This window comes from Panthera leo, chromosome B4 (assembly GCF_018350215.1).
Source record: "Panthera leo isolate Ple1 chromosome B4, P.leo_Ple1_pat1.1, whole genome shotgun sequence".
NCBI lineage: Eukaryota > Metazoa > Chordata > Mammalia > Carnivora > Felidae > Panthera > Panthera leo.
In genome coordinates this window covers 88777461-88804975 of record NC_056685.1, presented here as the reverse complement: position 1 = coordinate 88804975, position 27515 = coordinate 88777461, and the positions used below count along the sequence as shown (strand labels likewise).

The 27515-nt window shown below is 39.9% G+C and overlaps 1 protein-coding gene across 4 annotated transcripts; it reads right to left on the bottom strand.

Annotated features, from left to right (window-relative positions):
* Positions 1-350: 350 nt before the first annotated feature.
* On the bottom strand, positions 351-27515 carry RXYLT1 (ribitol xylosyltransferase 1). Of its 4 annotated transcripts, XM_042947050.1 has the most exons (7): positions 27392-27515; positions 27208-27317; positions 25795-25950; positions 21347-21449; positions 6367-6681; positions 3741-3911; positions 351-778 (listed from the first exon to the last, which is right to left on the bottom strand). In XM_042947050.1, the coding sequence occupies exons 1-7, from the start codon at positions 27445-27447 to the stop codon at positions 361-363; spliced, it is 1329 nt and encodes a 442-aa protein (XP_042802984.1). In that variant the 5' UTR covers positions 27448-27515; the 3' UTR covers positions 351-360. The 4 variants fall into 4 exon arrangements, with proteins under 4 accessions (XP_042802984.1, XP_042802985.1, XP_042802983.1 ...); XM_042947051.1 differs by lacking the exon at positions 27208-27317; XM_042947049.1 differs by lacking the exons at positions 27208-27317; positions 27392-27515 and adding an exon at positions 26745-27020.

The following is a 27515-nucleotide window of genomic DNA, read 5'->3' as shown; positions in this document are numbered from 1 at the left end:
GATGACTTGCTCAAGGTCCCCAGGTAGTAGGTGGAAAGTCAAGGTTTTAACCTAGATTTTTGTCTGACTCCAAAGCCGTCTTTCTACCACACAATGCTGTGTCCCTAGGATGGGTTTAAATGGGCGAGAAGAGCCGATAAATGTTAAATCACCGACTTTGTGAGTTTGAGTAACATTTAATTTCATTTTTGGGAGTGGCCTACTATGGAAGCGCTTGGTCAACATTACAGACATAATCTGTGGTCTACAAGTGTATCTCAAAGGACATTTATATGCACACACACACACAAATACCCCCTCCTCCCCGACTAGACATGATTTAAAAAAAATCAGATCTTTGGTCAAAAAGATAATTCACAGTTACCCTTTATTATTCATTAAAAATGAACTTTCTAAAATATTAGTAAATCTCATTTTTAGCTCTGTTTTGAAGTGCTGATACCAGTGAAGTAACATTTTTCTTCTCTGAATCTTTTCTTGTAAAATTAGAGTTTTCTCTTTCTCTAAAATAGCAGGAAGTTCGTTCCAGTTCTTAATAAAGATAAAGGGAGCGTCCATGGACTTGAGTAGCTGCAGAGGAGCGTTATGGTTAATAGACGTATTTCCACAGCTGCCAGCTGTCATTATGTCTTCTACCACAGGAACAGAGCCATAGGAGCAAGCTTCATATATTCTGTAACATTCTGTGTTTACTCCTACTGGGCACAATGTGAGGTCACTCTGAAGCAAAGCATCTTGATAATTCTTAAGGCTTTCATTTGTTTCCTGAGGCTGCCACCTAAACGAATCAGAAAAACAACTGTAGTTTTCACTTTACTAAAGCAAGTCTTTTGTGAAAGCAAACGTCAGTTGTAAGAAATGGTAAACACGTTTTAGAGATGACGGGCAGAAGAAATAGATAAAATCTTGCCCAAATAGATTGATTGAAAATATTTAAGAATGTGAAAAGTTTACAGCTGGTCATGTTTAAAATCTAGTAGTCACCTTGAAATTTCTGAATGAATGTGTATCCCGCCAATATTTTCTGTGTGCCAGGTCTCCTTTCCTTACCTCCCCCTCCAAAATTCTGCCTTTATGGAGCTCATATTCTAGGTCTAGTGGTGGAAATGGATAGTAATCAAGTCAGGTCAGTATCTTACTTAGGTGTTAATTACGTACTATGAAGAAAAATAAAGCAGAGAAGTGAGGAGTGAGTTTCTGAGCCAGCAGCGTTGCAGATTTAAATGGGTAATCAGGGAGCATCTCATCTCAGGGGCCTCTAAGTACAGAGCTAGAGGTGAGGCAGCAAACCACGCAGATGTTGAAGGGGTGAATCTAGTGAAGTGCAAGCATAAAAGCCATGGGACAGCGCGTGCCTGGCAAGTTCAAGGACCAGCAAGGAGGCCAGGGTGGCTGAAGCAGAGTGACTGAGGGGGAGAGGTGTAGAAGATGAAGTCAGAGCATCCCATCAAGCACGGTTGTGATCAGGGGTGGCTGACCTGACCCATGTTTTATCAGAATTAATCCGGCCCTTGTGGTGAGAACAGACTGTCCAGGGGCAAGGGTAGAAGCTGAGAGACCTGTCAGAAAGCTAGACCTTCTCTCCTGACTGCTCCCATCTTCTCAGTGAAATAAGCAATAGGGTCGGAAGGTAATGGTGACTGGGAAGGGAGAAGAAGGTACAAAACAGTCTTGTGGGAAAGGTGGAGAATACACAGACAAGGGAAATGTATGACTGCAAGGCACTTGAGAGTCAAGGTCATGTATTTAAAGCTAGGTCTACTGACACAATTCTGTGTGTGTGTGTGTGTGTGTGTGTGTGCACGCATGTTGTGTGTGTTTGGCTGCCTGGTACAGGTATAGAGCAGATAGGAGAGCTGGATTTAACCACAGTTAGGGTTTGCTCCATTAGGGAACTAGGGAGTTGAATGTATACCAGTCACAGTTGACTATGAAATTTAAGTGGGGAAAAGAAGAAAGCAGAGATAAGGTGAGCAAAGGACAATGAAAAGGTAGCAGGAACAATGAATTATAAATCTCAGCCAAATTGTTGGAGTCAAATATTTACAGGGAGTGAGAGGGAATAACAGAAAATGGTGGTTACAGAGAGAGATGCTGGGACTTGAGATCACAGAGAAGACACAGTATGTGCTATGACAAGATCTAAGAAACGACCATGACACCGAATGGCCAAACCAAATGGAGAACCAGATCACTGGATAAAGGGGGTAAGAAAAAGTTGATGGAAGGGCCATCTGTATAGATTGGGCATCACCAAGAGTTATGTCAGAGTAACATCAGAGAGAGTGGGAGTGTGCCAGAACTAAACTCTTCAGAGACTGAAGGAGATAAACCCCAGGATCAGTAAATGATTTCAAAGAGGAAGAGCAATGAAAGGTTTTCTCTGCAGGCATGATATTTAAAATGGGAGATTTTAGGGAGGAAAAAGGGAGAATGGTCTGGAGGCAGCAATGAGAAGCAAGAAGGACACCCACTCCACCTCCTGGCTCAATGCTATGAGAGGAATTACAAGAAGAATTCTATTCCTACAATGAACTCTGATATTTTCCACTGCCTTTACTCATTCCTTTCCTGGTATGCTGTCCCTTGCGGCTCTTTACATCTGCGCTCTCTCTGCTTGCACTACCTTTCTCCTAAATAGACACGGGAGCTCCTTGCCCCGCACCTTCTTCAGGTCCATGTTTGCATGTAATCTTCACACTAGAGCTTTCTTTGGCCATTCTAGAACATCCGATGCTCTACTCCTAATTCCCAGTCCTTGCTACATCTCCCCTCTGCTCAACTCGTTTTACACAGCATTTATCATCTTCTGACACACAATATATTTTACTGGTTTGTCTCTTCAACAAACATGTGAGTTCTAGGCGGGCATGGACTTCTCACTGTTTTGTCCACTACTGTATCCTTCATGGCTAAGATAGTTTCTGTCATACAGCAGTTGCTTGAAAAATATTTGTTGACTGAATGGATATAGTATGGTTACACTAACAGTAGAATTGGGAGTTATGCTTTCAAAAAGAGAGTATCTATTACAATTAGTATATTTCTAGATCTGGAAGGACATTTTTTAGGCAGTTCTTCTCTGATTACTCTACACACAAAACCGCATTTATTTAAAAACAAAATGAATAATTCCAAAGTTCCTTCCTTCACTCCATGAACATGTGTTTCATGACTACCATGTAAAAGATGGAAGAAAGTTAACCTATTAAATTCATCCATCCATCCATCCATCCATCCATCCATCCATCCATCCACCCACCCACCATCCATCCACTCCCCATTTATCCTTGGCCTACTTTGTGTAGGATCCTATGTTGGATCTGGAGATTCAAAGAATAGCATGTCCTGTCCTCCTGTCCTCAGGGTGGTGTCAGGTTCTGAAGATGAGAGGAGTACTTCATGCCAGTCTTGGAACACTGAATCTGGTCTGCTGAATATCTCAGGGATGAACCTAAGATCTTACTGGCACTCATAATGTCTTGTGTGTCAGGTCTAGCTAACAGACACTGTTGTGGAATCTTAAAAATTGACATCTGCATAGGACAGTTACTAGTATTCCTCTTCAGGATGGATGATAGAAACCCAGTTTCTACACAGCTTTAACTACCAATATCTCTTCTGCAGAAAGACTGGTATGAATGAAGTTAACAAAGTCTCCTTGGAAACCTGTGCTGCTACATAGAGCAACTCTCAGATCTGAGAACAAAGTGGGTGAATCAAGTAAACATAGAACTTACTGTTCTCTTGCTGAAACCCAACAAAGCTTAGCATTCCCATCTTGTTTCAAAATGTTTATTAGTGCTTGTCTGGATGAATTTTCATAAATGGTTCCTAAGAAATTACATAAGTAGGGCCTTTCATTATGCAGCATTGACCAGCTTGCCTCCACCACAGGAAAATTCCTATATCTACAAAAATAAGTACATAGGAGTTAACAACGTATGACGATCAGATTGGCAAATTATCATAACCTAACATCTTAGGTAGCATGAGGGTGCAGAGAGAAGAGATTTCAAATATGATCTTCTAAACTCCAAACTGTAATTTTCCAAGCTTACTTGGGAAAAGTCCCTTAATCTACTGACTTAAGAAAATAACCTCACATTGGAGTGTGGGACTCTTGATCTTGGGGTTGCAGGTTCAAGCCCCATGTTGGGTATAAGAGATTAAAAATAAAATCTTAAAAAAAATTTAAAAAGAAAATGCCCTCATGCTGGCACCTTTTACAAAATTGATATAGAGGTTAAGTGCATGAAGTGCTTTTGTTTTTTATATTCCTCAACTTCCATACGCTTGTAGTTATAAGGAAGGTTGAAATACCTTCAGAGTATAAATAATCTACATTCATAATGATCATGATTTAATGACTATTTTAGTTATATTTTTTGTCTTATTTTTTATTATTTTGAGAGACAGAGCGAGCGAGCGCTGGGTAGGGGCGGAGAGAGAGGAAGAGAAAATCCTAAGCAGGCTCTGTGCTGTCAGTGCAGAGCCTGATGCGGGGCTCAATCTCACCAAGCACAAGATCACAACCTGTGCGAAGTTGGTCGCTTAACTGACTGAGCCACCCGGGTGTCCCTTAATTACTGTTTTAGCCAGGTGATGGAAAGATTACAGAACACATACTGCTGTAGCAAAGAGCTCCAACTCCAAAGGCTTTTAAAGTAGATTACAAAGACAAACAAATGAAAAAGCCTTGCAGCCATGCAGGAGAGGCCTGTTGCAATCAGCCCATTCTTATGGGCATTTGGAATAGACACCAAATTGTGCACCTGCGCTACAACCTTACCATATTGCCATTTTGGGCCAGTTCACTTTTTGTTGTGGAGACTGTCCTGTACATTGTAGGATATTTCACACCATCACTGGCCTCTGTCCACCAGATACCATTGTCACCTCCCCCTTCCACTTGTAACAAGTCAAAATATCTCCAGACATTGCCAAATATTTCCTGGGGGGCAAAGGTGCATTGGGTTGGAAGTCACTGATCTATAAAAAAGTACTGGCCTAGTCCAACAATAACAGAATTACAAAGAGTTTCCATTCAATGTACAGAAACGTATGAATAGCGCATGTAGTGTTACTGCAAAAGGGTAATTTTGTTTCAAAGCATTTTATAAGTATGAGCTCTACTCAAGGGATAGATTTTTCAAAGGGTCTTATACCCGGCTATACTTAATATAAATCTTTTGGTCTGGTTCTACCACAAACTTAGTTGAAATACTGCAGCATGGGCCAGGAAATAGGTCTTGTGAATATGCTTATCTGATGATATTTGTGTAGCCAACCAAGTAGCAGTTTAAGGTCACATTTGGTAACAAGTGATAGTAATGAACAATGAGTATCTAATTCAAAACGCATGTTGGTGAGATTTCTCCTAATTCATCCATTTGACAAGTATTTATTGTCTACTCTGTGCAGCCTTGGTTGGTTCCAGGCTCTGCTGGTAGTGTGAGCAAGAGACAAATCCCCTGCTCTTAGGAAGTTTATGCAGCAGTGCTTGATCTAAGTTTAACTTACCTTAAAGTCAACTTGATTAAAAGCCCTCTATTAACAGAAAGATAAAAAATAAGCTTTCCATTTTATAAAGACTGTATAGACATCTTCAGAAGCCTTAGTTAGCTATTACTTAATTAGCCCCTCTTATTATAGAAGAAATTTGTGCCAGTTCAAGCAGTCTCAGTGGCAGATCTGAGCATATTATGATCTTCTCAAACCCTCAAGATACCATATGCTCCTGATTTCATATTGTTTGTCAAGTAAAATTTTGTTTTTACTATAAATTATATAGATTCTGTAAGTTGTTTTAAGAAGGTCTGCCGTTCTCTGTTAAACAATTCACCGTCTTTTTTTTTTTTTAATTTGAGAGCGAGAATGTGTGAACTGGGGAGAGGGGGAGACGAGCACAGGGAGAGGGAGGGAGAGAATCTTAAGCAGGTTCTACACACACAGCATGCAGCCTGACATGGGGCTTGATCCCATGCCCCTGGGATCATGTCCTGAGCAGAAATCAACAGTCAGACACTCAACCAACTGAGCCACCCAGCTGCCTCAGTTAAACATCTCTTTAGGGCACTACTGATAAACTTGAAAATTCATCCTATACATTTGGAGTTTTTAAACACAAAAAACCCCTAATAACTTATATGCTCTCCTTAAAACATGCTAAAATACTCTAAACAACATTATTATTATTATTACTGAAGCCTGAGACCAAACCAGATTTTTTTTCCATGGAAAAGATTGTACGTGGCTTCCCAGATGATTCCAGAACTATGTTTATTACAAATTTAAAGCACCGTTTTCCTGATTCAGAAATTCAGGTCTTAGGGTCTAGAAATACGTAATAATATTTGTACTTACGTTGCCACTCCTAAAGGCCACTGAAAGATATCCATGTCGTTAATCCAGGGGCTATCATATATTATGAAAAGCAGCTCCACAAAGCCTCCATTTCTTTTGAGGAACTGGCTTATCCATTCATTATGACAATGTTCGTTTCCAAGCAACACAACAGCAAGATGCTGGAGTTTCTGAGTTTGCACTAAATTTTGTGCATAAAGTAACCACTGGGTGGCATAAAAGACCTTCGCTTTTTCTCTTCCGTTTAGGATGAGTACCACATTATTCACATCAACAGGAAAATACCCTGGGACTACAGCTGGGCCAGTGATGAAGCTGTTAAAAACAAACAACAAAACACAAACAAGAGACAAAAAAAAAAAAAAAAAAAAACAGAACAAAAGTATTTGATGTCAGAAGTTTTATTTTTTTAACTATTTTTTGTTTTTACTTTAGACAGAGATGCGTGTGTGTGTGTGCATGTGCCCATGAGTGGGGGAGGCAGCAGAGGGCGAGGGAAAGAGGGAGGGAGGGAGGGAGAGAGAGAGAAAGAGAGAGAGAATATCCAAAGCAGGCTCCATGCACCGTGTGGGGCCCGACATGGGACTCATTACCATGACTCTGGGATCATGACCTGCTCCGAAATCAAGAGTTGGCTGCTCCATCAACTGAGCCACCCAAGTGCCCCTGATATCAGAAGTTTTAAATCATTTTATATAAAATCTACAATGAGATGTAACCTACATTCTTTCTAGAAACATAATTTCTCTAATACAAGTTTCCTTGAACATGTTTGAATGATAGAGCATGGCTGTCGATTAATGGGAAGCTTGGTTGTATGCAGATCAATCGCATATGATAATCAGAAATGTGGTGGCTTTGGGGGTGCCTGCCTGGCTCACTCAGTAGAACATGCAACTCTTGATCTCAGGGTCATGAGTTCAAGCCCCACAGGAATGGAGCCTACTTAAAAAAAAAAAAAGACAAAAAAAGAAAAAAAAATGTGGCAGCTTTGTCGTTTTTAACCACATTCAAAATAAGCACTGGCTAGAGTTTGAGTCGTTAAGCAAAGAAACACAGTTGAACAGTATGAAACTCCGTGTAGTTTACACTGGAAAGGTGTTTAGGTCAGTAGTTCCCATCCTCTTTAGGGTGTGAGTTGCCATTATACCTTTATCTGAATGAATTGTAAGTGATGAACTGAGAAACGGATGCTGGTGTAAACATCCATGGAGGTTAAGTCTCAAAAACACAAGGTTAAGGGAAAAAGCAAGGTGCAGAATACCCACAGAATATGATATTTGTGTGCAAATTTGAAAGTATAATACAAAAATTATGTTTAAACTTTATAAGTATAAATATAAAAATCTGAATGGGAGGATACACACCAAATTCATTACAATGGTTGCTTCGGAGCAGGAAGAGAAAAGAAATGGGAACAGTACAAAGAAAGCTTCCCTTTTACTGGGAATATTTAATTCTTTTAAGAGGGAAGTTAAATATCTGAAGCAAATGGGAATTTTTTAGTTCTGGGTGATGGGTAAATGAGAATGTGCTCCTTAGCATAATAAAAAAGTAATAAAAGGAACAGACATGTTTCATAACTTACATTTTTATATTATGTGCTCCTTTAGAACAACCAACAACACTGAATTATTTTATTTTTTAAATTATTTATTTATTTATTTATTAAAAAAAAATTTTTTTAATGTTTTATTTATTTTTGAGACAGGGAGAGACAGAGCATGAACAGGGTAGGGTCAGAGAGAGGGAGACATAGAATCTGAAACAGGCTCCAGGCTCTGAGCTGTCAGCACAGAGCCCGACGTGGGGCTCGAACTCACGGACTGCGAGATCATGACCTGAGCCGAAGTTGGCCGCCCAACCGACTGAGCCACCCAGGCGCCCCATAAATTATTTATTTTTTTAAAGGATGTGTCTGCTGTGGGTTATGTTTTTGTTTTTATTTTTCAAGCTCCACATGCTAGGTGTGGAGCCCAATGCAGGGCTTGAATTCACAACCCTGAGATCAAGATGTGAGTTGAGATTAAGAGTTAGATACTTAACTGACTGAGACACCCACGTGCCCTTGCCTCTAAATTATTTTAACCTAAGTGTTAAATACAAAAAATAGCTTTAAGCTATGTTAAAATTAGTCACAGTGGTCCTGGATTCTTTATAACCTGCTAAACCATATAACCTACTAGAGTCTTTATTTTTAAAAAGATTTTATTTTTTATTTTATTTTTTCCATTTGAGGGGGTAATTTATTTAAATTTTAATTAATTAACATACAGTGTAATACTGGTTTCAGGAGTAGAATTCAGTGATTCATCACTTACATATAACACTTGGTGATCATCACAAGTGCCCTCCTTAAAAACCATCCCCCATCTAGCCCATCTCCCACCTCCCTCCCTCCATCAGCCCTCAGTTTGTTCTCTATCATTAAGAGTCTCTCGTGGTTTGTTTCCCTCTCTTTTTTTTCCCCCTTCCCATGTGTTCATCTGTTTTTTTTTTTTCTTAAATTCCACATGAGTGAAATCATATGGTATTTGTCTTTCTCTGACTTATTTTATTTAGTATAATACATTCTAGCTCCATCCATGTTGCAAACGGCAAGACTTCATTTTTTTTGGTGGCCATGATATATATATATACATATATATATATATGTATACATATATATACGTATATGTATACATATACATACGTATATGTATGTATATATATATATATATATATATATATATATATATATATATATACACCACATCCTCTTTATCCATTCATCAGTTGATGGACGTTTGGGCTCTCTCCATAGTTTGGCTATTGTTGATAATGCTGCTTATAAACATTGGGGTGCAAGTGCCCCTTCGAATATGATTTTTTGTATCCTTTGAGTAAACACTGGATATTGCTGTACTGTAGGGTAGTTCTATTTTTGTTTTTTTGAGGAACCTCCATACTCTTCTCCAGAGTGGCTGCACCAGTTTGCATTCCCACCAACAGTTTAAGAAGGTTCCCCTTTCTTGGTATCCTTGCCAACACCTGTTGTTTCTTATGTTGCTAACTTTAGCCATTCTGACAGGTGTGAGGTGATATCTCATCATGATTTTCATTTGTATTTACCTAATGATGAGTGATGTTGAGCATCTTTTCATGTGTCTGTTGGCCATCTGGACGTCTTCTTTGTTAAAGTATCTGTTCATGTCTTCTGCCCATTTCTTGACTGGGTTATTTTATTAAAAAATTTTAAATATTTATTTTTGAGAGAGAGAGAGACAGAGTGTGAGCTGGGGAAGGGGCAGAGAGAGGGAGACACAGAATCCGAAGCAGGGTCCAGGCTCTGAGCTGTCAGCACAGAGCCCGATGCGGAGCTCAAACCTACGAACTGTGAGATCATGACCTGAGTCGAAGCTGGTAGCTTAACTGACTGAGCCACCCAAGTGCCCCATCTTATTTTTAAAAAGGTTTTATTTTTAAGTAATCTCTACACTCAACATGGGGCTCAAACTTACAACCCTGAGATCATTAGTCACATGCTCTACTGACTGAGCCAGTCAGGCTCCCCATAACCTGATAGAGTCTTTAGTACAAATATGCTGAAATCCTGCTTTTATTGCTTACTATTGTTGGACAAAAAACCTAACATTTATTAAATGTCTTTTATATAGATGATAGGCATTTTGCATAGGTTGTCATTTAACCTTTATCAACTCCGCAGCACATTAATCCCCACTTTGCATTTGGGAAATCAGGCTTAAGTTACACAACTTGTAATGGCAACACTGAGTTGTAAGTTAAGACCTATCTACTTCAGAGGTTGTTTTCATGGCACTATGGTTAATAAATACTAGAGTTAGTAGATAATATTAAAAACCCAAGACCTAAATATATATTTTGTTTGTGTGTACGTATACTGTGTGGATTCTATGACTTTATTACACAATGACAGTAACCTACGAGAATGAGAACTGTGTTTTGTGTTGGACAGTACCTAGCATTGAGATGGCCAATGATTCAATGATTCTTTAGCAATTTAAGAGAATCTGCAAAATCTGCGAGGTAAAGAATACTTTAGGGATCATGATAATAGTTATGACAGGGTTAAAAATTTATTATTGGTAGTATATGAACATTTAATTTCTCCTTTAGATTTATAGGGAGGCCTAATTCCTAGAGCACATGAAGTCTTCCAGTCTTGCTTTCCTACCCTAGGTCAGTTTTCCAAAGGAAGAAAAGGAAATTTTGAGAAAGGTTACATGACTTATATAAAGCTAGTAACACTAGATAGGCAATGGTAGAGATGGGCCTCAAGCTTAGTTATTTGACATTTAAGTACATATATATCATGTGCCCAAACTATTTTAAAGAATGTCACATAGACTTCTGTACTATTTTTTTTAAAAAGACATAAAACATTTTACTAAGGATAGTATTGAACTTATCTAATATTTCATTTCAATTTCTAACTAGATAAGACTGTGTCTAAAAATGTTTTTATCAGGATAATTTATAATAAGAGTATCTAACAATACCAGGAGCCTTTATGCCCTGAGAGATAATATCTTTACCTGTCATTGCTCATCCTTGATATAACTGGTTTAAAGTATTATTTATAAGTTACAGGGGTGCCTGGGTGGCTTAGTTGATTAAATGTCCAACTTCAGCTCAGGTCGGGATCTCACGACTCATGGGTTTGAGCCCCCCTCAGGCTCTGTGCTGACAGCTCAGAGCCTGGAGCCTGTTTTGAATTCTGTGTCTCCCTCTCTCTCTGCCCCTCCCTCACTCATGCTCTGTCTCTCTCTTTCTTAAAAATAAACGTTAAAAAAAAAAAGCAATAGCGTTGTTTAAAAGCACAATAAAATAAGTAAATTCAGTATTCAAATTTTGCAAGTTCATTTGTTTTTAAAATTACATCTTTCTTTTTTAAGATAGGTTTATAATTAAAAAAACCATTTATTAGTTTGGTTATTAATAACCAAACGGTTATTATAATAACTCGGAAAATTCAAAAGATGTTTCCATCACTCATAATTCTGTGCCCATAATTCCAAAAACAGGGTTAGACAGAATTTTGTCATGTCTACTTCCAGTTTTTTTCTATTTATAGTATTATGTAATTAAAACTGAAGTACAGATATAATACTGTTTCCTGCTGTTTCGCAGATTAACAACATACACTGAGTGAAAGCTCCATGACCAATATTGTATTAAGTGCTTTACAACCATTACCCTTTATCCTTACAATCCACTGTTTCTGACTAAATTAGTTCCACTCCCCACATGTAATCTCATTCTCCCATACACCCTTAAATCACAAACTTATCTGCCTCTCTGCCTTTGTTCATTACTTATATTTCCTGGAACACATTTCCACCTTTACCTTCCTCTTCTGATTCCCCTTTAATGTAAACTACTATAGCAATTTTATTCTGTATCACTTAATATAGCATTTAATATGTATTCTCATGTTAGTGTTTATTGAACTATAAAACACTGTGCAAGTGTTTTATCTATTACAATGTTATATAAATAAATAAATATATATCAATCGAAAAATGCTTTATACCTCAAAGCCATAACCTGCAAATAATACTTAAAAAAAATTTTTTTTTAATGTTTAGTTTTGAGAGAGAAAAAGAGAGACAAAGTGTGAGCAGGGGTGGGTTAAAGAGAGAGGGAGACAGAATCCAAACCAGGCTCCAGGCTTTGAACTGTCAGCACAGAGCCCAACATGGGCCTTGAACCTATGAGCCATGAGATCATGACCTGAGCTAAAGTTGGGCGCTTAACTGGCTGAGCCACCCAGGTGCCCCAACGCTGTTGCTTTATTAACTACCAGCAGGACTGGCCTGCAAAAGGGTGGTGGATGCTCTGGGCCCAGGGTATGTGTAGGATGTGAGGAGGAGGTGAAGATTGAGGCTTCTTTGAAGGAAAGGGGGTGGTCTGAAGTCAGGCCCGAGAGCCCCTTGGATTTACTTCTAGAAATGGGTGGACCTTGCAAAGGAGTCATGACAAGCTACGGCCAGGCTGCCAATAAGGTTAACACATTCTTGGAGATTTAGCTGCCCATCAGAGTTGAGGTCCAGTTTCTTCATCGTGAGGTCAAGGACACCAGGGTCCTCTGAGTGCTTTGTGAAGGCAGCCAGTTCTGTATTCAGAAAGCTCAGGGACTCTGTCTTGGAGAGTGTGCAGTTGTTAATAAGCTCCTTTCCAGGATACTTCTGGAAAACAAGAGACTCGATACACCACTCAGTCCCCGTAAGGCTGGACATCTTTTGCCTTGTCTGTGTGGAGCCAATGCAGAGGCGGTGACACGGGCACTGCCACAAGTTGATTTTTTTATCTTCAAGTAATCTCTACACCCAACATGGGGCTCGAACACAGAACCCTGAGATCAAGAGTCGCACGCTCTTCAGACTGAGCCAGTGAGGTGCCCCTGGGTGCTGACTATTTTAAATAAGTTAAAAACCTTAAGCCAAACAGAAACAGATAAAGACAGAAGACATTTTATAATTTAGCCAGAAAAGGTAAACTATATTTACCTAGCTTATAAAAATTTCAGTAACTCATCATGTTTTGGGCCTTTCTATCACAAAGGTCTCCAATAACTAGAAATATGCCATATCTGTATAGGAAGAAACCAAAAGATAACTTTGCACAGTATTAACTTAGATGGACATTGCAAAACTTTTGTTCATATGTCATTAACTTGGGAGCTTACAGTAAGTGTTTTAGTACCTGGTTTTAGTTGTAAGTTAAAATAAAATAGTACAGTAAGCTGTGCTCAAATGTCACTCTCATGTGAAAGGAATACTTCTAATTTTATTGACTCACATAAACTAACGAAATGAGGTCTGATTCACTTGGGGCTCATTGGACTAGTCTTGGAATCTCCACAGCTCTCTTTTGCAGAGTGCTCTTATGTTCCAGCAGCAGGAACGTGGCTCTCATGCTCTGACTAATCGGCTTTCCAGACCTCGAGGTCATGTTTAGGTAATGGTGTGAGCCACAGGGTCAATGATGGGGAGCTGAGGTGTAAATTTGAGGTTCCTAAACTTTCCTCATTCCCAGCACTTTCAGTGTTTCAGTAATTTTTTTTAGCCAAAAGAAATGAGTAATGGTTCAGTATGGTAAGTCATTAAGTCCAGGGGTGCCTGGGTGGCTCAGCTGGTTAAGCGTCTGACTTTAGATTTTGGCTCAGGTCATGATTTCATGGTTCCTGGGATGGAGCCCCACATTGGGCTCTGCACTGACAGTGAGGAGCCTGCTTAGGATTCTCTCTCTCCCTCTCACTCTGTCCCTCCCCTTCTCTCTCTCTCTCTCTAATAAGTACACTTAAAAAAGTCATTAAATCCAAACTACTTAGTATTTGTGTCCTAACTGCCCAAAAGTCACTTAGAAAAATAACAGGCACACACTGAAAGAAAAAAAACTCCTATTTCATTCTTAACTAACCACAAATACCTTATAATGAGATGGATGTGTGCACCTGTTGACGACTACACACCTTTGCAAACTTTTGAGTCAGAATGGACACTGCCACTATCACTCCCTGTCCCACATTGATTTTTGCACAGTACTTGAATTTTAGCACAGCAACCATGGAAAACCCAGCTCCACAAAGATATGACATCACTGAAATAAATGTAGGGGGATCTAATGTTGAAACTGTGAATTACTTCGAGCCAGTAGTTTGCATGGTGTCTGACAGATATGAAGTATAACCGTATTTCCCACAAATATTTAAAGTATTTTGTGGTGCTGGGGTGCCTGGCTGGCTCAGTCGGTGGAGCATGTGACTCTTGATCTCTGGGTTGTGAGTCTGAGCCCCACATTGGGTGTTGAGATTATTTAAAAATAAAATCTTTAAAAATATATATTTTATGGTGCCCCAGGGTGCCTCCGTACACAGTCTTGGAAACACAGACCTGGGTAAAGAAACTTCAGGGGTAAAAGAAAAATCCTATAAGATTCAAATAGTTTTGTGTGTGTTGGGAGGTGTGTTAGTCAAATTGCTGTGGGTTGAGAGCGAGTGAGAAGTGAGGAATTGGGCATACTGAATGCAGACGCTCTTGAAAGTTTGGATGAGAAGGTGGGAAAGCAATAGTGAGTGAAAGATTAAAGATGAATGAGAGAGCAAGGTCTGGGAAGGAGCAGAAGGGAAGCACATGCGGAGGGAATTAACCTTGAATCAGGAAGTCTCAGAGCTAGGGAAAGACATAAGGTTAGGTGAGGGGTCAGATGGAGATCAGAAGGTGAATGTTAGAGAATATAATCATGGATACACTCAATTTTCTTGAGGAAATAGGAGGCAGGGTTGTCTGTTGAGAAACAGGGAGTCAAGCAGGTGCTGTGCAGTGAGCTGGAGAGGAGTGGACAGACCTGCTCCTATTCCTGTATTTGCTATTTTGATCGCACACCAGCTATCCTGTCATGCAGGCTAGAAACGAGGGGATTGTCAGATTTGCTTCTTGCTCTCATCCTCACATCTAATAATCCCTAAATTCTGATAGTTGGGCCCCAAAATATTTCTCAAACTTGTCCCTGGCTCCAACTGCGCCAGCATATTCTTATTTCACCCCTTACTTATATATCTGTTGGTCTGTTGGATACTTATAGTCTCCTAACTGGTCTGCCTGCACCCAGTTGTCTCCTTGAAATCATTTTTCCACATGGCTACTAGAGAAATCTACACCAAAAACATACACGACAATACCACTATCTTGTCTAATCATCTTCAGTTGCTTTCACTGCCCAAGAGTAAAGTCCAAGAGTCTTAACGTGGCACACATGAGGTCCACCATGATCTGCCCCTTGCCCTGAACTCCCAATCTCAGGTACCCCACGCCATCATGATGCCCCAGGGGTTCTGAATGGTCTACAATTCCATGACCAAAATGGCTATTTATCAGTTTTTAGTCTCTGATGTTGCCTCTGTGGGAATATAATCTCTCCTCTCACTGCTTTGCTAAATCCTACTAATCTCTGAAGACTCAGCTCAGCGGTCACCTCCTCTGGGAGGTCTTTCTTGATAGGCATCATACCCCCAACTCTACAACTCTACTTAGACTGGGTTAGTTGCCTTCTTCTGTATTTCCCTACCTACTAACACGATAGAGTATTCACATCCTTATCAATATGCTTTATATGGAGTATGGAAATTATTTACGTATTTGTTTCAACCACTAGTCTGTGAACTCCCTGGGGCCAGAGAAAAGTATTTTGTTCACTTTGAAATCCTTAGAGCCTAGTATGAACAAGTAGTATAGGCCTCGGTAGATGCTGGATGAATAAGCATAATTCTCTCTCAGGGAGTTATTTGCCCTACCAATTTATTTAAATTCTCTTGCTGCATGTAAAGTATGAATCAAGTTACAAAAGTTCAATTTAATCATAACTTTCCAGCTATACATTTATTATATAAAGTAGGACTTATTTATGAGATATTATAGTATATTCACGCGTGATGAAAAGTACATTTTCATTTTCTAAGGTTATTAGTCAAGCAACAATCATAAAATTCCATTAACTGAAGAACAAGCATATTTAAAGAGCTCATAGACAGAATTTTTAGAACAGTGATTTACTCTTCTGCATTTCTTAGCATATATTTAATAGTCAGGACTTATAATTTCCAATATTTTTTCTCTTCTCCTTGGCTTAGTTAAAATATCTCCTCCCAGCAAGTACTTTCTTTCTTTCTTTTTTTTTTAAATTTTTTTTTTTTTAACGTTTATTTATTTTTGAGACAGAGAGAGACAGAGCATGAACGGGGGAGGGTCAGAGAGAGGGAGAAGCAGAATCCGAAACAGGCTCCAGGCTCTGAGCTGTCAGCACAGAGCTTGACGCGGGGCTCGAACTCACGGACCGCGAGATCATGACCCGAGCTGAAGTCGGCCGCCCAACCGACTGAGCCACCCAGGCGCCCCCCAGCAAGTACTTTCAACATGTAGAAAGGCCAGAGAAATCATTCAAATTTTGAGTTTTAAGCTGAGTATGAACCGAATATATTTTTTAGAATCCAATGTAATTATTATTGTTTCATTTTTTCTAAATTCAACAAGTACTACTGAACTAACACTATATACACACCACTATGATATTAATAGAATTATAGATAAGACTACTAATTTGCCAGCTATGAGTCTGGCAAATGCCAGAATAAGTAAAAAATTAAGTAAAATAAGTAAATAAGATACGAATCAGTACAGGGGTCCCTGGGTTGTTCAGTCAGCTAAGTGACTGAGTGTTGGTTTCAGCTTAAGTCATGATCTCACGGTTTGTGACCCAGAGCCCCATGTCAGACTCTGTGCTGATGGTGCAGAGCCTGCTTGGGATTCTCTCTCTTTTCTTTCTGTTCCTCCCCGGCTTGTTCTCTCTCTCAAAATAGATAAACACCAAACAAAAAAAAAAGAAAGAAAAAAAAAGAACAGGGGTGCCTGTGTGGCTCAGTCAGTTAAGTGTCTGCCTCTTGGTTTTGCCTCAGGTCATGATCTCACAGTTCTGTGGGTTCGAGTCCCCCATCAGGCTCTGTGCTGCTGGTGTAGAGGCTGCTTGGGATTCTCTCTCTTCTACTCTGTCTCTCTCAAAATAAATAAATAAACTTAAAAGACTTGTAAGTGCTGGGGCACCTGGGTGGCTCAGTTGGTTTAACTTTCAACTCTTGATTTCGGCTCAGGTCATGATCCCAGGGTCGTGGGATTGAGTCCTGTGTCAGGCTCCATGCTAGAGCCTGCCTGGGATTCTCTCTCTCTCCCTCTGCCCCTCACTCCCACTCTCTCTAAAACAAAAACAAAAACAAAAAGAAAAACGTGCACAAGATGGGGTGCCTGGCTCAGTCGGTGGAGCACGTGACTCTTGATCTCCTGGTTGTGAGTTTGAGCCCCACACTAGGTGGAGAGATTACTTAAAAAATAAAATCTTAGAAAAAAAAAAAAAAGAATACACAAGCTGTACTGTCCACACGTCTCTTAGGCACTGAATTTTATATCAATTTTGATTAATAAACAGTTTTTAAAATTTTGGTTTTACGAACTAGGTATACTGAATTCATGAGCGGCCTTTACATTTGAATAGCTGCTGCAATTCACCCTGCTTTTGTGGTCGGCATTACCATCATGACTCCATACCTTGCCAATTCAACGTTTGTGATGGAATAGTCCCACTCTCATTCTCGCATGGCTAGAGTGGGAGAATGCGAATTATGAAAGATTAACTACATTGTCTTTGTTTACCAGTGAGAATGTTATCTGAAACCCTCACTGATCTATGGTCCAGTGTTTGACTTAAAGGTAGTCCCAGTAACCATTAATATTACGTATAAAGCTTTCACTTACGTAGATGGTAGCCACACTTGTGGTGAGCACAGCATAACATACAGAGTGTTGAATCACAGTGTGGTACACCTGAAACTAAGGTAACACTGTGTGCCGACCATACTAAAAAAAAATTGAATCATATACTTAAAATGGGTGAATTTTTTAAAAATCTTATTTATTTTTTATTTTTGTAAAAAAAAAATTTTTTTTAGTGTTTATTTATTTTTGAGGGAGAGATACAGAGTGCAAGTGGGGGAGGGGCAGAGAGAGAGAGAGGGGGACACAGAATCTGAAGCAGGCTCCAGGCTGTGAGCTCTCAGCACAGAGCCCAACACAGCACTTGAACTCACAAACTGTGAGATCATGACCTGAGCTGAAGTTGGATGATTAACCGACTGAGCCACCCAGGCACCCCTAAATCTTATTTATTTTTTTAGAAACCTCTATGCTCAACATGTGACTCAAACTCGACTCTGAGATCAAGAGTTCCACACTCCTCTGACTTAGCCAGTCAGGTGCCCCCAAATGGGTGAATTTTATGAAATGCAAATTAAAACTTAGTAGTTTTAAAAATCCTCTTTTAAAAGAAGGTTTCACTCATTGTGATGAGTAGTGAGCTCCCTAACTTCTTATACTAGTAATGTCTAGAAATTCTAAAAATAGAATCAGACATATTTATTCTATCATGATCTTTAGAAATAAGTTCAACTTTTTCTTTTTTTCCCCAACTTTTCCTTTCCTTTCTCTTTCCTTTCCTTTTCTTTCTTTTCAACTACGCTTCATGTCCAGGGCAGAGCCCCAACGTGCTGCTTGAACTCACGACCCTGACGTCAAGATCTGAGCTGAGATCAAGAGTCGGACGCTTAACCAACTGAGTCACCCAGGCACTCCATTGTTTTCAGCTTTTTCCTAAGTAGCAGATGCTCATTGAAAATACCATAATTGAGCCCTGATGACAATAAATTAAGTAATTTAGCATCTAGCCTTCATTTTATCAAATGGATAGTCATTTATATATCTTATATAATGGCTGCACATGGATATTATAGGGTCTTGAATGCAGTCTTTTAAGGATGAGCAAAGGCCATGATGAACAGAGGTAAGATTCCTCCTAAGAAATTAAAAATGAAGTTGCCTCATGAAACGAAACTGTAAATCAATCTATGATAGCTATGAGTAGAGACAGGCAAAGTTTCTTCAAGAGACAGATTGAGTCCCAGGCTGGCTTGTAACCTAATTGAAGGTATTAATATAAAGAATGTAGCTTTATATGTATCATGTGAAGGAACATGAAGGTGAGATAATATTCAATACTGGAAACACAGAGAAGGAACTGAAAGGTAGGGAGACGTTGCAGTACCTATTTAAGTAATAGTAAAAATAATAAAACTAGTAACAACACAAGACTTCTTTAGTGATTACTATGTGCCAGATACTGTTCTAAGCACTCTATATCTGTTAATGTTTAAGCTTCAAAATAATCCTGTGAAATAGAAACTATTATTTGCCATATTTTAAATTTATGGAAATCCAGGCAGAGAGGTTAAGAGATTTACCCAAGTTCAGACAGCTAATAAGAGATAAAGCGGGGGGCGCCTGGGTGGCTCAGGTAAGCAGCTGACTCTTGATTTTGGCTCAGGTCATAATCCCAGTCATGGGATTGAGCCTTGTCAGGCTCTGTGCTGATAGTACGGAGCCTGCTTGGGATTCTCCCTCTCCGTCTCTATCTGCCTCTGCCCGGCTAGCATGCTCTCTCTCTCAAAACAAGTAAATAAACACTAAAAAATAAAGAGGTAAAGCTGGAATTGGAACTCAGATATTTTGGCTGCAGTACATGCTCTTTTTTCTTTAATTTTGTTTTGTTTTGTTTCAGAGAGAGAGAGAGAGAGAGCATGTGCACAAGTGGGGGTGAGGCAGAGAGAGAGAAGAGGAGAGACAGAATTCCAGGCAGTCTCTGCCCCATGGACACTGCGGTGGGGTGGGGGTGGGGGGGCGTTGCTCAAACTCACAAACTGAACTGAAATCAGAGTTGGATGCTTAATAGACTGAGCGACCCAGGCGCCCCCGCAGTGTGCAGAATTTCATCAGGCTGACTCAAAAATTCAGTTTACCATAAGTGTATTCATATCCTGAGCACAGACCACATGTGTTATTGATTCATGGTGAACAGAGTCATTTCTTCCCTCTGAAACAGAGACCTGTAGTACTACATGTAGTTAAACCCCATATCTTGATTCCATATTTAATCAAACAACCCTCATATAAATTGGGTATTACTTATAGTCCGTCTTTACTTTTCAAGAATGACTACTTTGAAAAGATACATGAAATGAAATTGTTTTCCAAGTGTGTATAAAGTCAACAGAGAATGAAAGGAGCAGTGAAAATGCAAATGAAATTGAGATTAACTATAGCTTTTCTTCTTGATTTCTGTGGGAAATAAACGGAATGCTAATACAAACCTGAATCTTTGGTTGGCATTTTTCCCCCTAATAGTACAATTTTTATATGGAATAAGCATTTAAAAATAATTATTTTTATTTTTTATTTCAATAAGAAAGCAAAATCTAATAGAAAATAGCACTCTTTCATATAGCAAAATGATCACATTTTTCCTAAATCAAACAATCTTAATTCTACCTGTTTAAAAATCTTTAGGGGGTGCTTGGGTGGCTCATTGGTTATGGGTCTGACTCTTGGTTTCAGCTCAGGTCATGATCTCACAGTTCATGGGTTTGAACCCTATGTTGGGCTCCACGTTGACAGTATGGGGCCTGTTTGAGATTCTCTCTCTCTCCTTCTCTCTCTGCCCCTCCGCCACTCATGCTCCCACTCTCTCTCTCTTTCAAAATAAATAAATAAACTTAAAAAAATCTTTAGAAAATATGGAATCATAGATAAAAATTTTATGCAATCTAAAAAAAGATTTCTTAGTATTTCATTAAAATGGTAATCTATACAAATTAAATCATGATAGAACTCATATACAAATACATTTTTATAAAATTTTCAAAGCTCATAACAACAGCTTTGATACTACTTGAGCATTATAAATTTTTTTTTAATGTTTATTTATTTTTGAGAGAGAGAGACACACACACCCAGAGGTAAGCAGGGGAGGGGCAGAGAGAGAGGGAGAGACAGAATCCAAAGCAGGCTCCAGGCTCTGAGCTGTCAGCACAGAGCCAGACATGGGGCTCAAACTCACAAACCATGAGATCATGACCTGAGCTGAAGTCAGATGCTTAACCGACTGAGCTACTCAGGCACGCCCACTAATTGAGTATTATAAAAATATGTGAACATGACTATTATATGAAAAGAGAAAAATGAGAATATTTTTAAGTTTACATATTATTCCTTCAAGATATGGAATGTTAAATGCTTATCAACAATCAAATGTTACAAAATTTGGAGCATGAGCTTTCCCATATAATCAGCAATGTTTCAATAAAAATGAAACAGACAAAATTTTAAAAAGGAAGCATTTTGTAAAACGTCCAGATAAGCTTTAACTACAAATATATATTCATGAGTTTACTTCTCTATTCTTCACAAGTTGAAGTGAAAAAACTGTCTCTAAATATATTTTCCTCTTATTTTATTTTTCTTCTAGTATTTACATAAAACATTGCACAGAAATACAACAAAGGTTAATGTTGCACAGTTAATACCTGTAATGTGTTCTTCCTACAACTGAATTTCCTTCTCTCCACTGAGCAGTCACATCAGTGGGATCAAGTAAGCCTTCAAAAATATGCTCCCAGAGATACAAACCTGGTAATTAAAAAAAACAAAAACAAACCCATTTACTGTCTGGTTTACTCTGGTGTGTGAGATGAGTTTATGCTCTGCTCATTTACATAAATTTGAGCAAGAAACCAGATTTTATTCCTCTTTGGTCCCTTCGTAGGCAGTTCTACCAGGCAATAGCTCAAAATCATCAATATGGCAGTTAATGTGTGAGAGACAGAATTCAGAGGTTGACAGTGTGACATGTGGCAAAATGTGGGTTATAATGAGGACAACAATCTTCTTACCCTAAATTTGAGAAACCCCTAATTATCACTGGACTTTTACTACCTGCTTTATCCTGAAATGTGTTATAATATAAGTTACTATATGATTAGAACGGTTTCTAGTTTCTATATCATAACAAACTAGGGGGATTCACGATTTTGTGCCAAACACAACCAGAGAGGCTCAGGTATGCATGTATACAGTCACTACATCCAGGAGATAGTAACCCCTCCTCACTGGAACACACATTCCTCACCACACGATGCCCTCAGCAGACAAATGCCATTGTATCATTCTCCTTACCGCAGCCCCTGGTATTTTACCATGATCTCACCTGAATGAAAGCTCTGAGAGGAGAGGAAAGCAGTGTCACCCAATGAAGTAACCTGGGAGCCCTGGTTTACTTACACTGACAGATGTGTAAGAATGCCCCGGGGAACTAGAGGACATACACAAAATAACCGTGTTTCAATACCTAGCCAATCAGATACAGCTTTCCAAAAGTGGTAGCCAAATAATGCCTCCCTGTCCACCCAGTATGTCCTAAGATGTGATCTCTAGAATCTATGAATATGTTATCTTACATGGCAAAAGAGACTTTCTATATGTGATTAAGGATGCTGAGGCAGGGAGATTATCCCGGGTTATTTGGATGGGCCCTATATAGCAAAGGGTCCTCACAAACAGGAGGCAAGAGTGTCAGAGTAAGGGAAGGAGGTCTGAAAATGGAAGTAGAGGTCAGAGTGATACGGAGCCATGAGCCAAGGAATTTGGGTAACCTCAAGAAGCTGCAAAAGTCAAGGAAACAGATCCTCCTTGAAAGCCTCTAAGAGGAATACAGCCTTGTGGACACATTTTAGTCTTCTACCCTCAAAAATGTAAGATTCTAAGTTTACGGTGACTATAGTTAATAATACTGTTTTGTATATTTGAAAGTTTCCAAGAGAGTAGATCTTAGAAGTTCTCATCGCAAGAAAAAGAAAGTACACGTATGTGTGATGATGGATACTAACTAGACTTATGTTGATAACTTCACAATATGTAAATATATCAAATCATTATGTCGTACACCTGAAACTAATATAATGTTAAATGTCAATTATTTCTTAATTAAAAAAAATGAGAAATTTGTGTTGTATAAGCCACTCAATTTTTGGTAACTGGTTATGGCAGCTATAGGAAACCACAGATTATGATACCTGGGAATGGAATGCTACTGTAACAAATACTTAAAAATCTGCAAGTGGTTTGGAATTGGGTAATGGGGAGAGGCTGGAAGAATTTTGAGGAGCAGGACTTAAAAATGCCTAGATGAGAAGGGTGCCTGGATGGCTCAGTTAGGCATCCAACTCTTGGTTTCATCTCAGGTCATGATTTCATGGCTTGTGAGTTCAAGTCCCACGTTGGGCTCTGTGCTGACAGCGTGGAGCCTGCTTGGGATTCTCTCTCCTTTCTCTGCCTCTTCCCTGCCTGTTCACTCTCTCTCAAATAATAAATTAAAAAAAAATGGCTAGATAAGATTGCCTTGGACAGGTTATAGGTAGAAGTATGGGTGTTAGTGACTCAGCTAGTGAGAACTCACATGAAAAAGTATAGTAGAAGAGAACCCCTATGTTGGTTTTTATAACTATCTGAGCAGACTGTTGGTAGAAATATGCATGTTAAAAGTGCTGCTGCTGAGGGCTCAGAAGGAAATGAGGAACATCCTATTAGAAACTGAAGAAAAGGGGATCCTGGTTATATTAGCACCAGAAAGCTTAGCTGAATTGTGTCCAGAAGTTATATGGAAAGTGGAATGTATAAATAAATGATAAACTTGGATATTTAGCTGAAAAGATTTCCAAGTAGTATTGAAGCTGTGGCCTGGTTTCTTCTTGCTGATTATAGTAAATGTGAGAGGAAAGAGTGATTGAGGGAAAAACTGTAAAGCAAGGAGCCAGGACTTGATGATTTGGGAAATTCTCAGTCTATTCAATTGCAAAAGAGGTGGAAAACTAGGAGATTCACTGTCAGGAAGGCATGCTCTGGAAAAAAGGCCAAGGATGTAGGTGAATATCTTTTTTGCTAGTGCCTAAGAAGGGATAAAAAGGTTAAAATATTCAATCACATAGAGGGCTCTTTGAGGATATTAGGTGTGTCATTTATGGATCTCCTCAGCCATCTCAGTAGAAGGCAGAAATAGAGATGGGATTACCCAGGAAAGACCTGTGGAGGAGCTCTTGTGTAATGGAGTGACATACATGGGAGACCCACAAAGACTTGAGAATGCTGTATCAGCAGAAACACTGCTAGCTTGGATTAGAGGGGACACAGAAATGTTGAAATGAAAGAAGGGTGTTGGACTCCCAAAATCCTATCAGCAGGCTGAAAAAAACCATTGAGCTGCAAGCATATGCTACCATTCATGAAAAAGAAAGGATGGCTCTACAGAGGTAGAGCCAAAAGACTAGAAGCAACTTTGAGCCACAGATTATTCTCAGGCCTTAAAACCTAATGATTTGCCTGGTTGGATTTAAGAATTGCTTGGACCATGACTTCATTTTCCTCCTTTTTTTTTTTTTTTTAACTTTTTTTTTTTTTTTTTTTTAATGTTTACTTATTTTTGAGAGTGAGAGAGATAGAGTGTGAGTGGGGCACAGTCAGAGACGGAGGAAGACACAGAATCTGAAGCTGGCTCCAGGCTCTGAGCTGTCAGCAGACAGCCAGACGCGGGGCTTGAACTCACAGACTGTGAGATTATGACCTGAGCTGAAGTTGGTCGCTCAACACCCAACTGCCAGGTTGGGTGCCCCCAGGGGCCCAGGTGCCCCCCTCCTTTTTGAATAGGAATGGAATTACAATCCTTTATGCCTGGGAAATAGGTTGATGAAAAGTAGTGTTTGATAAAAACTCAGCTGGCCACTTTGTGCTTATTGAATTGAAAAGAGAAAAGTCCAGGGGTGCCTGGGTGGCTCAGTAGGGTAAGCATATGACTCTTGATCTCAGCTCAGGTCATGATCTCATGGTTCATGAGTTCAAGCTCCGACTGAGGCTCTGGACTGACAGCACAAAGCTTGCTTGGGATTCTGTCTCTCCCTCTCTCTGCCCTTCCCCTGCTCTCTCTCTTTCTTGCTCCCTCTTTCAAAATAAATAAATAAACTTAAAAAAAAAAAAAACAGAGAAAAGTCTAAAAACATGAAAACCTGTTAAGATATAGATTTAATTTAAAAACTAGAATGGGGAAGTGGTAATTTACAGAAAAATTAATATTAGAGATTTTATAAAGAAAAAATTGCTAGAATTTGATTGGAGCTTGGGAGGTCAGGGGTGATCTTCAAGGATGTATATTTGGATGCAAGGGCGAATGAATTTATGAAACGCTAAAGGCAAAAGCATCATTCTCCAATTACTTTCTTCCGATCTGGCCCTTTCTATCCATATCCCTTACTGTACATAAATCCAACTTATGTTTAAAGGTCCAGTAAAGTTTCTTTTAATTCACTAAATTCTTTCTGACTCTTGTAACTCTGAGGATCCCATTCTTTAATTGAGTGTAATATATAACTTGGAACACTAGACTCTTATGATACTCAGAGCAAAAATACTTTTGTGGGCATTCAAGTTTACTCAACTATATACCATATCCCCATTTTACATATGTATAATGAACACAGACATATTAAAGGCTCTGAGATTGTCCTGCAATAAAGAACCTTGTTTAACTTTGTTCAGTTCAGTGTTTCCCAAACTTGTTTGGCCTTCAAGTACAGAGGCCACATCTTATACTTGTGCATCAAGTATCCCATAAACACATAGATTCATGAAAATTCAGAGGACATGGGCATTTCTACATAATAATGCTTACATTCTACTTTGTGTCCACAAATAAATCTGTACTCTGCTAGAGACCAACAATAGGATGTTTGTGTATGTGTGTTTATATTTACACAGATATTGTTTAACAGAAAGGAGGAATATTAAGTAAAAAAAAAAAAAAAGCACCATGACGCCTTAATTAACAAATGATGACATATCCTAAATGTATTAAGATAAATTAATTTAATATTAATAAAGTCCATTTTAGGATTCTTTTCACATGTCTTAGCTCTATACATTAACTTACCAATGGCAGCTTTGCCCCAGATTTGTACATGGAAGTCTGTTTTCCCTTTTGTGGATTTATTTAATATTTGAAGACTAGTTTTAAATCTGTGTTGTTGCTCATTTTTTTCATCTCCTTCCCAAGGATTCCATTCTTCACTTCCCAAAGTAGATTGTTCTGTGTTTTAAAAAGAGTGACAGTGTTATCAGTAAGGTAGAGCAGTCTTGTAGATAAATTCAAGCCATTTAAATTAGATGTTAGGGAGTGCTCAAAGCAACTGAATTTGAACTGGTTAAACACATACAATTAAAAAAAAAGGAAGTCAAAATTTAATTTTTATTAAATCTTTATTCTGAAAGATCTTAGAATGTTAACAGGAGACACAAACTTCTCTCTCCCAAATGAAACCTACAATAACTGGATAGCACGTATCAAGCTACAAGTTTACCTTTTGCAATTCTTTATAGGTTGTATATACACACGTATCCTACACATAAAAACTTGACTTCGGAATGTAAAGTGTCCAACAGTTTTAGACACTATTGTGCAAAATTCTGGAAAAAGGGAGAGAGAAATCTGAGTCGGAATCTGACATAGGTCAAAACACAGGACAGAAGATCACAATTTGGAGGCAAAACGCCCAGGCCTTCCCAAGTCACTGCATGATTAGAAAAGGCTCTTTGTTTCAATGAGGAAATAGAGGTCTTAAACCCAGCTGCATCTCCAAGAACTGGGCGACCAGCCACGCCTTGCGTACTCCAGACGTGCTATACAGGAGTGCGCCCCTGCCAGCTTTGGGGGTGGGCAGTGAGGATGGCGTGCGAGATTCGGGCGAGGACTGAGGCACCCGCACACGCCTCAAGCCCGAGCTCACGGCAGGCAACCGAGGGCGAGAGGAGGCGAGAGGCACCCGGGAGCCCGCGGGCACTCCCGGACCCGAGCGCCAGGTCTGCGGCCACCCAGTGTCCTACCTCGGCCGCGCCTCTCCCGCGCCGGGGCCACCCACTTCCTTAGGCCCCGAGAAGACGCGGCCGGCGCCCGGCGGCGGCGCCCGAAGAAGACGTGGTAGGCGGCGTAGAGGGAGAAGAGGCAGTACAGGGCGATGAGAAACGAGCAGAGCCGCTTCCGCGTCAGCCGCATCCCACTCGGGCTTCCCGTCGGCCACCGCCACCCGGGAGCCGGGCGGGAGAAGAAGCCGCACTCAGCGCCCGGGCTCCGGCCACTTCAGGTGCAGGCCCAAGCCGGGGCGGAGCGACTTACCAGAATCGGACTCGCCCCCGCTCAAGCCCCGCCCAGGGGCCGCCCCGGCATCTCCGCCCCGCCCCCGTGCCCGCCCAGCCCAGGCCCCGCCCTCAGCCCCTCCCAAGCCTCCCCGAGGGCTCTTTCGCCCCGCCCTCCGCAGGCCTGGCACCTTCACCCGCTTCCCTTTGGTACCCTGTTGGCCTCGGTCTTTGGAATTGGGCGTTGGGAGGCCACGTCTTCCTGCGAGCTGCTCCTTGACCTCTGAAGTGTATCCGCGGCCTCTTTCAACCCTGCCCTCCTCCCTGCGTGTATAAAAACGTACCTGTTATCTGACTGTAAAGGAAACAAACAAACAAAACACCGAAACAGCGCCCACCTTGATCCACGAAGTCCATGTGGAAGCACGGTCCCATGCCAGTTTTTGTTCTCCATCCTTAGTATAGGGCCTGCAACTTTATAGATGAAGGAACATACATGTCCATTAACAAAAGGTCAGGGGC

What these genes read in the sequence shown, in the direction of transcription:
- RXYLT1 (XM_042947049.1), bottom strand. Translation starts at nt 26,913, where the DNA reads ATGCGGCTGACGCGGAAGCGGCTCTGCTCGTTTCTCATCGCCCTGTAC. An exon ending in GCGGGAGAGGCGCGGCCGAG is followed by an intron (nt 25,951 to 26,744) that starts GTAGGACACTGG and finishes TTTAAAACACAG; the next exon opens with AACAATCTACTTTGGGAAGT. An exon ending in GTAGGAAGAACACATTACAG is followed by an intron (nt 6,682 to 21,346) that starts GTATTAACTGTG and finishes TGTTTTTAACAG; the next exon opens with CTTCATCACTGGCCCAGCTG.